This window comes from Ambystoma mexicanum, chromosome 14 (assembly GCF_040938575.1).
Source record: "Ambystoma mexicanum isolate Mex_15411 chromosome 14, UKY_AmexF1_1, whole genome shotgun sequence".
In the NCBI taxonomy this organism is placed as follows: Eukaryota; Metazoa; Chordata; class Amphibia; order Caudata; family Ambystomatidae; genus Ambystoma; species Ambystoma mexicanum.
The window spans coordinates 408,548,428-408,563,261 of NC_090940.1; the positions used below are offsets into that span (position 1 = coordinate 408,548,428).

General features: G+C 43.7%; 1 protein-coding gene across 11 annotated transcripts in view; it reads left to right on the forward strand.

The window, feature by feature from the left end:
• LOC138526830 (protein-L-isoaspartate(D-aspartate) O-methyltransferase-like) overlaps positions 1 to 14,834 on the forward strand; it is a 1,059,036-nt gene that overhangs the window by 891,956 nt on the left and 152,246 nt on the right. For all 11 annotated transcript variants that reach the window (XM_069637551.1, XM_069637552.1, XM_069637546.1 and 8 more), the window contains one exon: positions 743 to 828. In XM_069637551.1, coding sequence (XP_069493652.1) covers positions 743 to 828 — 86 coding nt within the window. The remainder of the gene's footprint in view (positions 1 to 742; positions 829 to 14,834) is intronic.

Here is a 14,834-nt window from a genome sequence, read left to right on the forward strand (position 1 = left end):
GGATCTCCACACAGAGCTGTGTTAACGGTAGTTACCAGTATTCTGCCTATTGCTCAACCATCTTGCTTTCCTTCCTCTCTCTACTGCTGGTTTCCTCTTTATTTTGATCTGTGTGTCATTCTGACCGTATGCACTTTAATGAGATCAAATAACGTTAGTGGTACCACTTTAGAATTGTATATATTTACCATTGTTGATTTTTGCATACAAAGTGAGTTATCGTGATCGTGTACACCACTTTGAATATTAATTATATAAAGACTGTGTTTTGATCGATACAGTGTGTGGACATTCCTTTGTGGGTGCTTGGGGACTACACTGTACTTAAGAACCAGCTCGCATCACCTCTTGAGAAGCTAGGCCTTGATTGCTCGACTACTTCTACCAATACTAGAGAATCTTGGCAGGGGTCTCTGTGTCTCTCCTCTACCATACAGAGAGCGAAAGTACAGACACCCCCCACCGGTCTTTACAATTATGTATATGCTTGTACACATTGATGAGCTACATCTATCCACCTGTATGCACGCTCTGTGTTTAGGTTTGATTATGTTATGATTTGTGGTTTGACTTTTCATTAGAATATTCATGAAGGTGTTGGTGTAATGCACACTGATAAATACAGTTTAAAAAAGTAAAGAAACCAAAAGATAAAACAAAGCAGAAAGTTTGTGGAGGAGAGGACCTACCAACATCTAAAAATAATAATATTTGCTGTTACTTTACTCTCTATGCTTCGCAGTCGGCGATGGAAGGAATGGATATCCAGAAGACGCACCTTTTGATGCCATACACGTGGGAGCAGCAGCCGCGACAGTCCCACAGGCGGTAAGACTGGGAAGGGAAAATCGGAAATTGATAACCTATAAAGATCCTTGACTGCACCAGAAAAAGCATTGCTCATGCTCTTTAAAGATTTCTATTCCTTCTAAGCTATACGTCTGTTTACTAGAGCCAGAGAACTATGACGACATGGCAGTCTTCTTGTGTAATTGTTTATTTTATGTCTGAATACAGAGATGATGAAGATAGCTTATTTAAAGGAAGTTTCAACACTAAAATATGATTTTTGAAAGCTTTTCATTAATCATCACAGGCAAGTGCTCTAGGCAGTCTGCCATTCCATCATTATTTAGCCAGCTGTGCATTTTCAAAACCACATTAAATCAGTACTGGATCCATTTCAAAAGGGCCAGTCCATCCTAAACTGCTTGGTCACATCCCATCTACTTAGAACTGGACGCATCCTCTGACATTTTTATCTTCATTTGGCGTCATCAGTGAGGAGTGGTTTGGAACACTAGGCACATTGTTGGACGGATGTCTAGACCTACCGCTGCCTATAAAGATGACTTTGCAACTATAAAAAGTAATGATTAGAAAGCTTTGAATCACTCATTACCAGTGGGGTAGCCTTCCATTCCATCATTTTTAAAAGAACATACCTAATGCTAAATTGGATCAGGAAAACAATAGGATGTGCTAGGCCATTATGTTCAGAATACGTAGTTCATGTACTTCCTGTCCTATCTTATCCAACCTCAAAAATAGTTCTCCTGTTTACACATGGGGTATTAATATGTTTCAATTGGTTGTCAAAGATTTGATTATAGGCTTCACTAATGCAAGAGGCAATTTACTGGCAAACAGTCACTAGCTATGAATGCCTGATGTAAGTATGAAAATAGTATATATAAGCATTTGGGGGGTTTTCAGTTCCATTATGGTATGCTGTTGCAACAAAGCCAATAATCTGACATCATCCCAGAAGCTAGGGAGGACTCTGCTTTCCTAGAAAGCCAACCTACCATAGCTCTTGGGCCAGTGCCGAATGCCAAGTGGGGGTGTTCTTGGGTGGGATCGCCAGCAGCCCCCCTCCCAATAGTTCAGCAAGGTCCCACTTGAACAATGAGGCCTGATCCTGACTATCAGTCTTTTATAGAAGTAATGATATTAGATCTGGAATGCACTGAGAATGAGGGATAAGCCATGCAGAGTGTAAGTGGGTGTCAAACTATGGGAAGAGAGAAAGACCATTCAATGCTATGGGCCCCCTTCCATTCTAAACATATGTTTACAATGCGTAGGCGAGAAATCAGTGCCTTCACAAGCCAAACAGGAGAGGAAACACAATCACCATTGCATATCAACAAGATGAATTACACAACCCCCTCTACCGAACTGCAAAGAGAAGTAGAATCTTTGCTTGCAGACTGGACTGTGTGGTTGGTCAGTAGAAGGACATAAAGGGGGTCATTACGAGTAAGCCGGTCTGGAAAAAATGCTGGTAAAACGGCTGGTACTACCGCCTTTGGCATTTATGCCAGACTGGCTTACTCTGAGTCTGCCCGTAGAGGCAGTGAACTACCGGCAAGCTCAACCTGCCGGATTTCAGGGCCCTACCAGCAGAGAAATCACTGAAGTACTGACGCTGTCAACAACGGTGCCGGTGCTTCAGTGGTTCCCATCCCATGGAGTCCCATGGCACTCCATGGAATGGGAATGTACTGCTGTTGCCAGCACCCGTAATATCCCGGTAACACCGGAATATCGGGTACCAGTAACGGGAAGGCGAGTCTGCCAGTAACCCGCCTGTAGCACCGGCGGGCTACTGGAAGACTTGTAGTCAGGCACAAACTCATGTTAGATGTTTCTCAATGTGTTTATTAAGGTCCCTCATTTTGGTATGATTTTGGCTACTCTTTGGCTGGTACAACATAACCCTACCATTGACTGGAGAAAACATAGTGTTTTATTCCTAGGTGATTGTCACAAAGATACCATGGCTGTACTAGAGGTTTTGTCCCCTTTGTGTGTGAAATATCTGGTGTCTCAGTGGGTGACTTTCACCGCTACGAGATATCCCTGGAATACATCTCTTACAAGGATGTATTTAGTAAAAAAAAAAGAGGATGAGACCTTGTCCCCCCCCATAGGGCTTATGATTGATCTATCAACTTTAATGCCCATCCTATCAATGCCAAGATACTCTGTGGTTAGATATATGCTCTTACCGAGACCGAACACTGGACCATGCAACAATATTTGGATGATAACCTTCGTAGGGGTTTTATTAGGCACTGTACGTCACCTGTGGCCTTTGCTCCTTTTTTGTCCCCATGAAGGAAGGGAATGTACGTCCCTGCACTGACTACAGTGCTAGCAATGATATCATTGTAAAAAATAGATATCCCTTACCCCTTATCACCTCTTTACTAGATTGTGTGCACTCAGCCCAGATATATACCAAGTTAGACCTCAGGGGTGCCTACAACCTCATTCGTATGCAGGCAAGGGATGAATGGAAGACAGCATTCCACACTAAATATGGTCTGTTCGAATATATGGTGATGCCGTATGGCTTGTGTAATTCACCTGTTACATTCCAACATTTCATTAACCTTTTCCGTGCTATCTGGATGATGTATTCATCAATTCAGAAGATCCAGTCATCTAAATCCAACATGTCTGTACAGGTCTAGAAATCCTGTGTGTACACTCTTTGTACACCAAATTGAAAAATGTACCTTTCATATGACATCCATTGAGTTCTTGGGGTATTTGTTAAGTCCACAGGAGGTTCATATGTATGACAACAAAATCAAAGCTATTCTGGATTGACTGCACCACTAGAAAAAACATTCAGGGTTTTCTTGGGTTTTTCAATTTCGACAAACTGTTTATTTGTGATGTTTCTGCTATTGCTGAGCCCTTAACCTGTCTTATCAAAACATCTGTCCCTTATGAGTGGTCTCCTTGAGGTCAACAGGCCTTTTCCCCACTTAAAACTTCAAAACTTCATGTTTTGGCAAACGGCGATCATGGAATAGCGTTTGTGGTGATGCCTCTTCTACAACAGTGTTGTCCCAAAACTGTCTTGATACTGGTGAATTGCTTCCAGTTGCTTACTTTTCTTGTAAGAATACTGAGTCCAGTATACAGGTGCACCCTAATGCATTCAGAATATGACACTTTCTACTGTTTAGAAGAATTGGTAGGAGGGTGCGGGGGAGAAAATAGCAGCCCTGGCACTAGGCTGTAAAGTAACGCAATCTTGGAAACCAGTGTTCACAAACAGTTTGTGGACACCGGTTTCCAAGATTGCGTTACTTTTCTAGTAAGCTCAGTCCCACCGAGGTAAGCTATACCATCACTGATCGTGAATTACTGGCTATCAAACTGGCTTTTGAAGAGTGGCACCAGTATTTACAAGGTGCTGCCGATTGCGTCACGTATATAGTGACAACAAGAATTTTCATTCCTTATGTTCCGGTCGTCGTTCTAATGCTCGCCAAGCCTGATGGTATTCGTTTTTTTTCCACCTATAATTTCCTGGTCACTTTCCATCCCGGGGTCACTCACACTAAAGTGGAGGCCCTTTCTAGATTTCGCTATCCTGAGCAGATTGAGAATTGGGTTGATCCACCTATTCTGGATCCCCAATGGGTCATATGCCTCTGTTCTGCTCCCTTTCTGTTTTTGGATAAGATCAAACATTTGGTGGAGAATAGTTCCCCTCCAGGATCGATTACTGGTTTGGTTATTGATGGGAGCCTTCATTATAAGCAAGTTCTCTTATTTCTTCCGGGCTCAGACACACACCAGAGAGCTATCGGGTGATGTCACGAAGATCAGAGGGCTGGTCACTTTCGTCTAGACAAGACCAATTGACCTGTTGCAGAGATGGTGCTGCGGGCCTAACCTCTGACAGAAGGTGTCATCTTATAGCGGCACGTGTGCTGTTTGTACTCGTTCAAAGGCCTCACACACAAAACCCTGCGGGTTGTTACAACCACTTCCAACACCAACCGAATCCTGGAATACTCTTGGTTTGGACTTTATTGTGCAATTGCCACTGGATCATGGATACTCTTCAATACTTGTCGTGGTTGATTCACTAACCAAAATGGGTCATTTAATTCCCTGTGAATGGGGTACCCAATGCCTCCACACTAGCTCGTCTTCTGCTCTCCTCTATTTTTCATCTCCATGGTCTACCCACAATATTGGATTCTGATAGGGGTTCCCTATTTTCTTATAAGTATTGGTAACAATGTACTATTCTTTTGGGCATAATTACATTGGTCATCTAGTTACCAACCACAGTCGGGCGGCCAGACGGAAAACCTCAATCAGACACTCGAGCAGTACCCCATGTGTTATTGTACCCAACATCCATCATCTTGGGTTCACCTCTTACCCACAGCTAAGTTTGCTCATAATAACGCTAAACAATCCTTTACTGGCTGTTCACCTTTCTATGCAAATTATGGTAGTCATCCTTGTATGTTACCAATAATCTTACCCTCAGAAAGCCACTGTACCTTTAGGCGAAGATACCGGTACCTCTATAGGAAATACCCAGAGGGCTGTTCAAGAGCACTTGTCGGGTGCACAAATCGCTTACAAATGGTATGCAGAGTGACACTGGCTGTTATCTCCCATTTATAAAGTCGGTGACCTGGTATGGTTGTCCATCAAGAACTTGCATATTAGAGTTCCCACAAACCTCATAGCGTGATATATAGGTCCCTATGCCCCTACACATGTTGTCAATCTGTGTCTTTTACACTACCCAGAAGATGGTATGTACACCATGGGCCTCATTATGACCCTTGCGGTACAGTATGGATGGTGCTGGTATGGCACCGTCCATAGCGTACCGCCTTATTCCGAGTTTCCCTTGCGGGTCCCTGACAGCCCACCAGGTCTGACCTGGCGGGCTGTGCGGCACCTGCAAGAGAAAAACATGGATGCACCGGCACAGTTATAAGCTGTGCCGGTGCATCCATGCTCCTCCTCCCCACTCTGCCCTATGGGGCAGAATGGGGGTGAGGAGCCTGGCATTACCGGCACCCGCAAATGGGCAATTACCGGCCCATTCAACTCGTAATGGGCCGGTAAGTGCCCAGTCACGGGTGGTGGTGCCGGATGCGAGTTCGGCGGTAGCCATGCCTGTAACGCAGGCACGGCTACCGCCAAACTCGTAATGAGGCCCCATGTGTTTCACATGTCACTAATTAAGCCCTGGGTCCAAACCACACCCATCGAAATACAGGGTCAACCTGAATATGAAGTGAACGCTATCCTTGTTTCCTGTATGGTCTGCTCTTTGTTGTAATAACTAGGGGATTGGAAGGGCTATGGCCCTGAAGATTGTTCCTGTGAGCCTGCAACGACTGTTCATGCTTTAAAGAACGCATGGTGGCAAGAGTAAAGAAAGCCACAAGTGATCACAGTTCAAGGGTGTTTATTAAACTGTATAGGTAGGTAGGAAAAACACCTAATCTAAACCTAAATTTAAGATGGGAACAAGCTACAACTTATAATAATAAGGTAGTCCTAGTGCCATCCTGTCAAATAAAAGGACCTGTACTAAAAAAATAAACTATTGCCAATCCTTATAACTAAGTCCAAAAGAGTGTGGGATAGTGTCCACAAGAAAGAAAGAAGTGTTCACAAATGATACATCAGGCTGTGGTAGCCGGGGGTCTCCCTTCACCACGTTTTGAGCACGGGACAAGGCAGGACTCCAGAGCACAGCACACTCTCAAAGCAGTCCCAGCACGAGACGACAGTTCCGCTTTCAGCTATCAGGACCTTCAGTGGTGAAGTCTCTTTTCTACAAAAAGTACCTTGCCTACGAGGACCTGATGTGTTCAAAATATCAAACACAAAGTTCCTTTCCAAATGTACTTTGGGTGATGACTTTTCACCCCCTAGATCTCCCTCTTCCGGGCTCAGATCCACAAATGTTCCTGGTGATATCAGGACTTTTGGTGGTTGTTTCTTGCTTCCAAGGGCCTGATAGGTTCAAAATAATAAAGAAAGGTTCCCTTCTGGTTGCCGTTAGGGTGATGATTCTTCACCCCTGAGTCCCCCCTCTTCCGAGCTCAAACCCCTCTCGAATGTCAGCCTCCTTCCGTCGGGTTCACTATGGCTTGAATTCAAAAGATTTCATCTGCTATATTCATGTGTCGTTGGGTGATGGCTTTACACCCCTGGATCCCCCTCTTCCTGCTCAGACCCTTCTCAAATGTTTGCCTCCCTCTGTCAGGTTCACTATGGCCTTTCCTCATAACAGTTCTCACAACAATGACACCGGTGACATACAAAAGTCTTAATGTCCTTTTAAACAGTCCACTGTGGACATCCCTCTGTCGGGTTCATTCGTGTCATTACACTGTTTATAGGGACTTCAGGCTTCGCCCCCTTTCCATCTGCATCCCTCCGTCGGGTTCACTCTTGCCAAATTTTGCTAATCACACAGTTCTTTCTCTTTTTCCACTATGCAGGATTCATCTCCCTTAGCTTTCCAATTACGTGTAGGTCAAAGACTTTCGGCTTTAGAGGGGATTTTGCTAGACCCCTGTATGACCACTTTCACCTTTTCCGTCCGGCTCTTTTAGGACCTTCTGATATCGGTAGTTTCAACAAACGTGGGATCTATGAGAGTCTCTCGATGTGGTGCCAGACCCCTCTGCAGCTGGTTTTCCCTTAATGTAAACAGTTCTTTGAACTTTCCTTAATTTGCCATTTGCGACTCTCGTTCAACACAGTTTGGTTTCTTATCGGTTCTGCCCTCGACTCACCGGCTGTGACGAACCGCTTGGCTTTTCTTGTCTCTGGAGTCAAGGCCGGTACCACGGTAGCAAGCGTCTCTCCCTGTTCGGATTATCAGTGAAGGCGTGCTCCGTGTACCATTGACATCTGCTGCAACACACGCTGGCTATTGTTTGCAGACTTACAATTCCTTCCATGGTGGCTTCACAGGTCTGGGTCGAAAAGAGCAATGTTGCTTCTCTCCTTGCAACCCCTTCGGTTCTCACTGCCTTTCTCCTTCTCTTTTGAACGGCCATGCTTGGACAGCTGTCTTATTGTGCGGTCTACCTTGCTTGTAGTGTGGTCTCGTTCTCCACTTTTATCCCTTTGGGGAAGGAAAAGGGCCATCAGGTGTGTGTGTGTGGTTCTGGTCAATTGCCCCACTCTGCCTGACCCTTGTGTTGGGACATGTCAGGTAAACAACTCTAGTGTTAGTCCGTTGTCGTTCGTGGTGTAAGAAAGTGTTTGTGTCGGAAAAGGGGGTGTCTTTAGAGTGTCTGAGTATCCTACGTGGTAGGCTGGGGAAAAGGTGTTATAAGAAGGCGGATACCGCGTCTCACCCGTCGGTGTCCCACTTCCACTCCTCGAGGACCCCTCATCCAGGTTATCCTCCCTCACTGGTCCACCTCCAGGAACTGGATCCAATAGCGATGGTCATGTCCTGGCCACCTGGATGACAGATCCCTGGGGACTAGTTGGGGAGACACCTTCAGGTTTCTCACAATGTCCATTATTTCATTGCTCGCTTTCATTCTCTGCACCCACTCAAAGCCCGCCTGGGAGGATTTATTTTCCAGGAGGGAAATGTAAGGGATTGCCGCAGCACCGGTTGCATGCTGTACGGCTTCCATGAGTCAAGACTTCATGTTCCATCAGCCCCTCACAAAAGGCATGTACAGCAGTGTACAAAGGTGCCTTCCTCTAGCACCGCTGTGCTCCTCAATACTTATACAGACCTTCCTTACGGTGCGTGATGCTGGCTTGGTGCTGAGCCTACTCCCCATCTTGCCTATTGTAGCCCTAAACCCTTTTAGGGGTCCTGAGAGGTGTCTGTTAGGGCTGCCTTCCTTTTCCTGTCCCCTCCATTTTCTGCAGGCAGTTTACTCTGGATGGAATATCGTAGGTCATCGTACATGGAAATGGGCACTTGTTACAGCCACCTGGATTGGCAACTAGCAGCAGGCTTGCTTTGGACCAATACCATTTGACATTATGCCTCTGGAAGGAGAAAGGCACTCCCTCATTCATTGATTCATCTTTAGACTCTTGAAGCAAAAACAAGAGTTCATTAGATCTCGCTTGTAAGTGCAGTCCATACCAAAGTCCTCCATCAGTGAAAAACGATATGTGGGCAAAACATCAAGAACTTTGCAAATGCGGATTAATTAGCATCGACCGAAGATTTCCATGACAACAAGATCGACACCATTGGTAGAAAACTGCTTGCAATAAAATAATATAGCAAAATAAATGAATGGTGGGTAATTGAGAATACCTAATTGGATGAAAGCAGGTTAGGTCTAGAATTTAAATTGGTAGAAAGAGAATTTTTGGATGCATAGCATCCATTCTTTTAAGGAAGGGTTGAATGAGCAAGCAAAGCAGCATTTTTAATGGTGACTAGAATAATGATACACGTATGCTTGTTTGGCAGAGCATATATTTGCACTCAATATTGGTTTATATATTAAATCCGTTCAATGAGTTGTACATTTCTATTGTTATGCTTTAGCAGATGTTAGGACAACAGGTGTGCTTAGAAGAATTTGTTTGGAATGAGATGTAAGCACACTTTTTATTACTGGTATTAAAATACAGTGGTAATAATAGCAAGATGGCTGCATGTTCCCGTTATGGAATTCAAGAGAAATGTGCTATGCGTTTGTGTAGACGTTAGACGTAATGTGCGTATTACAGACACATTTATCCTGTGATACTGTTGAAGGAAATGGAGGCAACAATGTGCCGGCATACAGAAAGATGATGGTTCGCTGAGAAATTAAATGGAAGATGCAGTTAATCAAGTGAAGCCACACAGAAAGTATAATGATAGTTAGCATGCATGGGGTAAATGCAAAGAATTTAGGATGTACTCCTTTTGAATAGCTGTTTAATTCTGTAGTTTGATACCATAGTGGAGGGGTTGCTATTTGTTGGGGGTTTTAACTAGCATGATGCAAAAGAAGGAATGTTTATGGTGGGGTTGTCAGGGCCATTGATACTATGGATATTCCTAAGTACATTTGTAAATGGGATGAATATTGTGATGCCATGCAAAGTGAATTGTTTAATAGTAAAAAGATAGTGTTACTTTATTATAATACCTTAGTTGAAGGAATTGCCTAAATACAATTTGGCAGTGAGGAAAGGCGTGAGTGTATATGTGAGTTTGTGTGAACATTTTGAGACGCTGGATATAAACAGTGGCATGATGGACATAACTGAATTGTGTCATGGTGTTATTCTTCCAGGAAAGAATAATAGACCCTGAAGTAGTTATTCTGGTCAAACAGTGCTTTAACGAAAATAAGAGTGACGCTTATGAAAGTTATGAATGAGATATAGCGTGGTGGTGTAATAAATTGATATGTTCTTGTCCTGAGGAAAATGAGCATCAATTAAAGACCTATCATTGAAACCAGCTCAGTCTGAGAAAAGAAGAGCCAATATAGTGAGGGCATATCATCGTAGCTAGTTGACAATGACAGTTAAGACATTTGAATCTGAGTATTTTGTGCAGAGTTCTAGTATGTTTGTATAGATGAATCACATTATGTTAATGTTAAAGGTTACTTGTACCGCGCACTATCACCACCTGAGTGGTCCCCTGGTGCTCTGACACATCTGAAAAAGGATGGTGTGAACCAGGGAGGCTGTTGGAGCGGTTAGTAGGGTGCAGTGGGAATAGGAAAGTGAGATATGATGATCTGTTGGCAGCTTCAGTTCGGTTTGCACCATTCACTGAGCATAAGTGCGATTTTCGAGTCTGAGCGATTCCCATGTGCTGTTTTGCATGGTTATGTGTTGTTTGTATGTTGTTGTATTGTGGTGAAGTACGTGCGGTTTGCTGTGCAGAGATGTGGTCGTCTGAGTTTCTTTCTGTAGGAGAAGAGTTTGCAGAAGAATTAGGTTTTCGTATTGGGTTAGCAGGGCCTTTTTTCTTACCTCTTTGCTTTGGTTTCTGTGATCGGCATCTATGACCATCCTGTGTGCTTTGATATTGTTTGGCATCCTAGTCGGCAGCTACATTGCGGTGTGGTAATTATCTTCTGTAGAAGTCTAGCAGTATGTGGACATGGGTCTTGGAGGTGTGTGCCACCCGCCCCTCCCTAGGGTCAGAGATGGTTAGGTTAGGAAGGTTATGGGTCTCTCCCTTTGCTTCTACTGGGGATCCATGCCTACTGTGGTATTCCTCTCTACGCCCACGATTTGGGGATGGTTAGGGAATGGATTGTAGGTCCCTCCCTGGGATTCCTGTTTCTGACAGAATTTATGATTCCTCCACGTTCCCTTCTAATTCTGGGGCGCAGAGGCAAGTTTTTAGTCGTATTCTGAATTCCACATGATCCCTTGTAATGCGTATGTTTTTTGGTAGGGAGTTCCATGTTTCAGGAGCCAGGTGTGATAAAAGATGCTCCTCTGAATTTTCTTTTATTGTATGATTTTGGTTCTCTGCGAATGTCTGGATGGTAGATAGTTATTTTCTTCTTTAGGATCTCTGCTCCTCGCCCGTGGATGGCTCTGTGCTTTATGCACATTGTTTTGAACCTTATTCGCTGTTTTATCGGTAGCCAGCGTAGTATTTTCATATTTTCAGTGCAGGGCTAATGTGTTCTCTTCGTGGTAGTTTGAGCAGGAGTCTGACTGCTGTGTTTTGGATACGCTGATGTTTCTTTAATAGGCGTTCTAGCATTCCTATGTATAGGCTGTTGGTTTAGTCTACTCTGGACATGATGAGTATGATGATGGTGAATGTTTTGTGGTTAAATGAGAGGAACGGTAGGATTGTTTTTACTATGTGCAGGAGGAAGAAGCATTTCTTGATTATAGCATTTATTTGTAGCTCAAGTGTTAGTTTGTTGTTCATCAGGATTCCGGGGTTCTTTACTGTTGTTGATGGTGTCTGTGCTGTTCTTAGCTCTGTTGGCCATGGGATGTAGTGGCTGTTTTTGGATATAACCATTATTTCTATTTTTCCAGGGTTGAGTTTGAGGTTGTTTGTGTTCATCCAGCTTAGAGTTCTTGTAGACATTCTTGCAGGTTTGTGTTTTCTTTGTGTGTGTTTTGTACTTTGTAGATGATCTGTGTGTCATCAGCGTAGTTGTAGCATGTGAGGCCAAGGTACTGGCCTCACATGCCTAACATTAACATAATATCTGATTGTAATGCATAGAGATTCTGGTCACACAATTTTAATTATATGTTTATAAGATGCAAGTATTATTTTTCTGTTCTTGTTATTGTCTTTATCTAACAGTTTGCACTTTTGAGTAATGTAATCATTTTGTACATTGATCATATTGTTAATTGAGCACCACTATACATAACAATGAAGAAACAAAGTGATTTTGGACACACGTTTCAAATAATTAAGTGGTTATAGTATGTTCATTTATCCCATATGAGACAGATTGTCGTTGGGTACTGTATGTCACTTGTTTTGTATGACTCCACTGAAAGCTTACTTTAGCAGGGGCTTAAATATCAGAATCTTAACATGAAGTAATACCCAGAGTGTTGACTGAAGCAGAAGCTCTTAAATAACTGGAATGATCACAAAAATCCAAAATGTGACAGTTACTAAAATTATTGTTGGACATAAAACATTTAATGTACTGTGGGTTATTCAAAGTATTTGAAAGTAGCCGAGACCCTGCACAACAATGGACAATCGTCATAGGCCAATGCCTTGACAGCATCTTCAAAACTGTCTCTTGATTCACACCAGGAGTCTGTTAATCTTGTCATTAGTGGTTTTGAACATAGCTCCACCCCTCTCCTCAGTTATACTTGAAGTTCTTTAGTTTTACTGAATAATTGCTGCACTGATTTAATTGGAAAGCGAGTAGTAAGCACCATTTTGGGAACTGACTTTTACAAAAATCCTACCCTTTTGTGGTACAGACTGAGCAAAAGAAGAAGAGGTCTAATTATTTAGTGTCATTTAACTCATATGTAGTGTGGTAGGTCAAAATCAGGAGTGCGATAAGGATGCATGGTATCTGAACACTTCTTTATTCTTTATTTAATGAAAACAAAGGCCTAACCTGTCACTGAGCCTAAGATTATAAACCCTATTCTACAAAGAAATATGTAAAAGGGTGCTCATCGGGATCTTTTACATAAATGAAGTCCTTGGCCCTGAATCCTATTCTAACCTGAACTCTCTCCCTACCTCTGCAATGAAAAACACAAATCCAACTAAGACATACACTGGGCCATTGCCCGAATAAAGGCACCATGGCTGGTTTCTGACCCCCCACACTTGTCTCTTTACCATAGGCCCCTCGCCTATATTCACAGTCCCAAACATGCACTTAGTGTCTTTTCAGTCTTTCTTTCACAACTGGGGCCGATCAAGACTTTCTCCCTTCTAATCTGAGATCCTTTAATTTTCTCCACTCTTCCCAGACCTGGGTTTATCTTTGGCTCCCACACCGTGGTTTGTCTCAGTCTCTCGTTCCCAGACTGTGGCGGTGTTCTCTTCCTCTTTTCTTTCACACTCTGGGACCTCTTGATCATATCCCTACTCTGGGGCTTGTCCTATTCTTGTGCTCCACTCTGAGGAATTTTCTTGTTTCACCATACACCGGGACGCTTCCTTGCACTCCTCTTGGGTTCTGTCTGTTCTTGCCCATTTTGGGGGCTTCTCAGTATTCTCCTTGCCTTGGGGTTTCTCAGTATTCTCCCTGCTTTGGGGCTTCTCGGTATTCTCCCTGCCTTGGGGTCTCTTTGGACTCAACCCCCCCGCCCCCTCTTGGGGCTTCGCACAATTCTCCACACTCTGGGGCTGTCCTGTGCTCTCCCTACCTTTGGGCTTCTCTGTATTCTCCTCACCTTGGGTTAGTCACCTTCCTCTCAGTTCCCCGGAGCCATTGCATACCTTCGTCTATGCAGCGATACACAGGAGGGGTCAGTGAGTCCGTCTGACACGGAGCTGCTTGCACGACTCGTCAACTGGGTTCTGTGACGGACGCAGCTTGTTCTAGTTACTTGCTGGCTTGGTGGTGGTGGCTTCCCTGCAGGCAGGTCTCTCGGCTCTCTATACGTTCTCCCTCTCCTCTGGGCTGTGCCCTTCTGTCTATTTGTTCGGTTGGAGCTACGACTTTTGCGCAGTGCCGACCGCTTGTGGGAACGCCACACCTGCCATAATCTCTCTCTGTGCCTTGCCACACCACCTACAAGGATCTCTGCTCTAGAGCTCTGCGGTCTTCTCTCTTGTTAAGATGTTTTTTTCTAAACTCGGATTCGGTGGGAAGAAGTTTAGGAGGCCACCATAGTTTAGTGGAACAGGGGAACCTTCTGGACAAACTAGACCAATCTATGGTAGTTTGGCAGGCGGTCAAGACTAAGTCTCAGGAGGGGTGAGAGTGAACGGAAGCCCACAATGAGCACACACAGTAAAACTCCACAGAATTCACTTAGACAAGTGTATATAAAAAATACATATATATTTATTATAGGCCTTAATAATTAAACACAAATACACCAAAGTAATATCAAACAGTTAGCACACACAACTTTCACTATTTACCAGAAGGGTAAGGTTTTTTTTTTTAATGTGCTTTATTATTTTTCCAAACAACACAACAAAACATACTGAAATTGTGCAGAATTTCCACTGATATATCAACGCGTTTGCCTGTACAAAACTACCCCCAGCCTATTCCACTTACTATGTCTACCTATGATATGTATAAATATACTTGAACTTAGCACTGTATCTCTATCCCATCAATTGTGATGGTGTATGTGTCTGAGCTTGGGTATCGTCCCATGTAGGGGGAGTCAGTTCCAGTATCAATTGTTTCCAGACCGTTAAATCTATGTTTTGCTCTTCTTGGCCACAACGGGATGCTTCCTGCTACACCGCAGTTTCTGCTAGTGCCCATTTCTGGAGGTCTCTCAGCCACACACCTATCACTGGACCGTGACGAGCTTTCCACCCCATTGCTATCCTGCGCTTCGCTAGGATGTACGCTAGATCCCTAAGTTTGCTCACATGTTTTGGT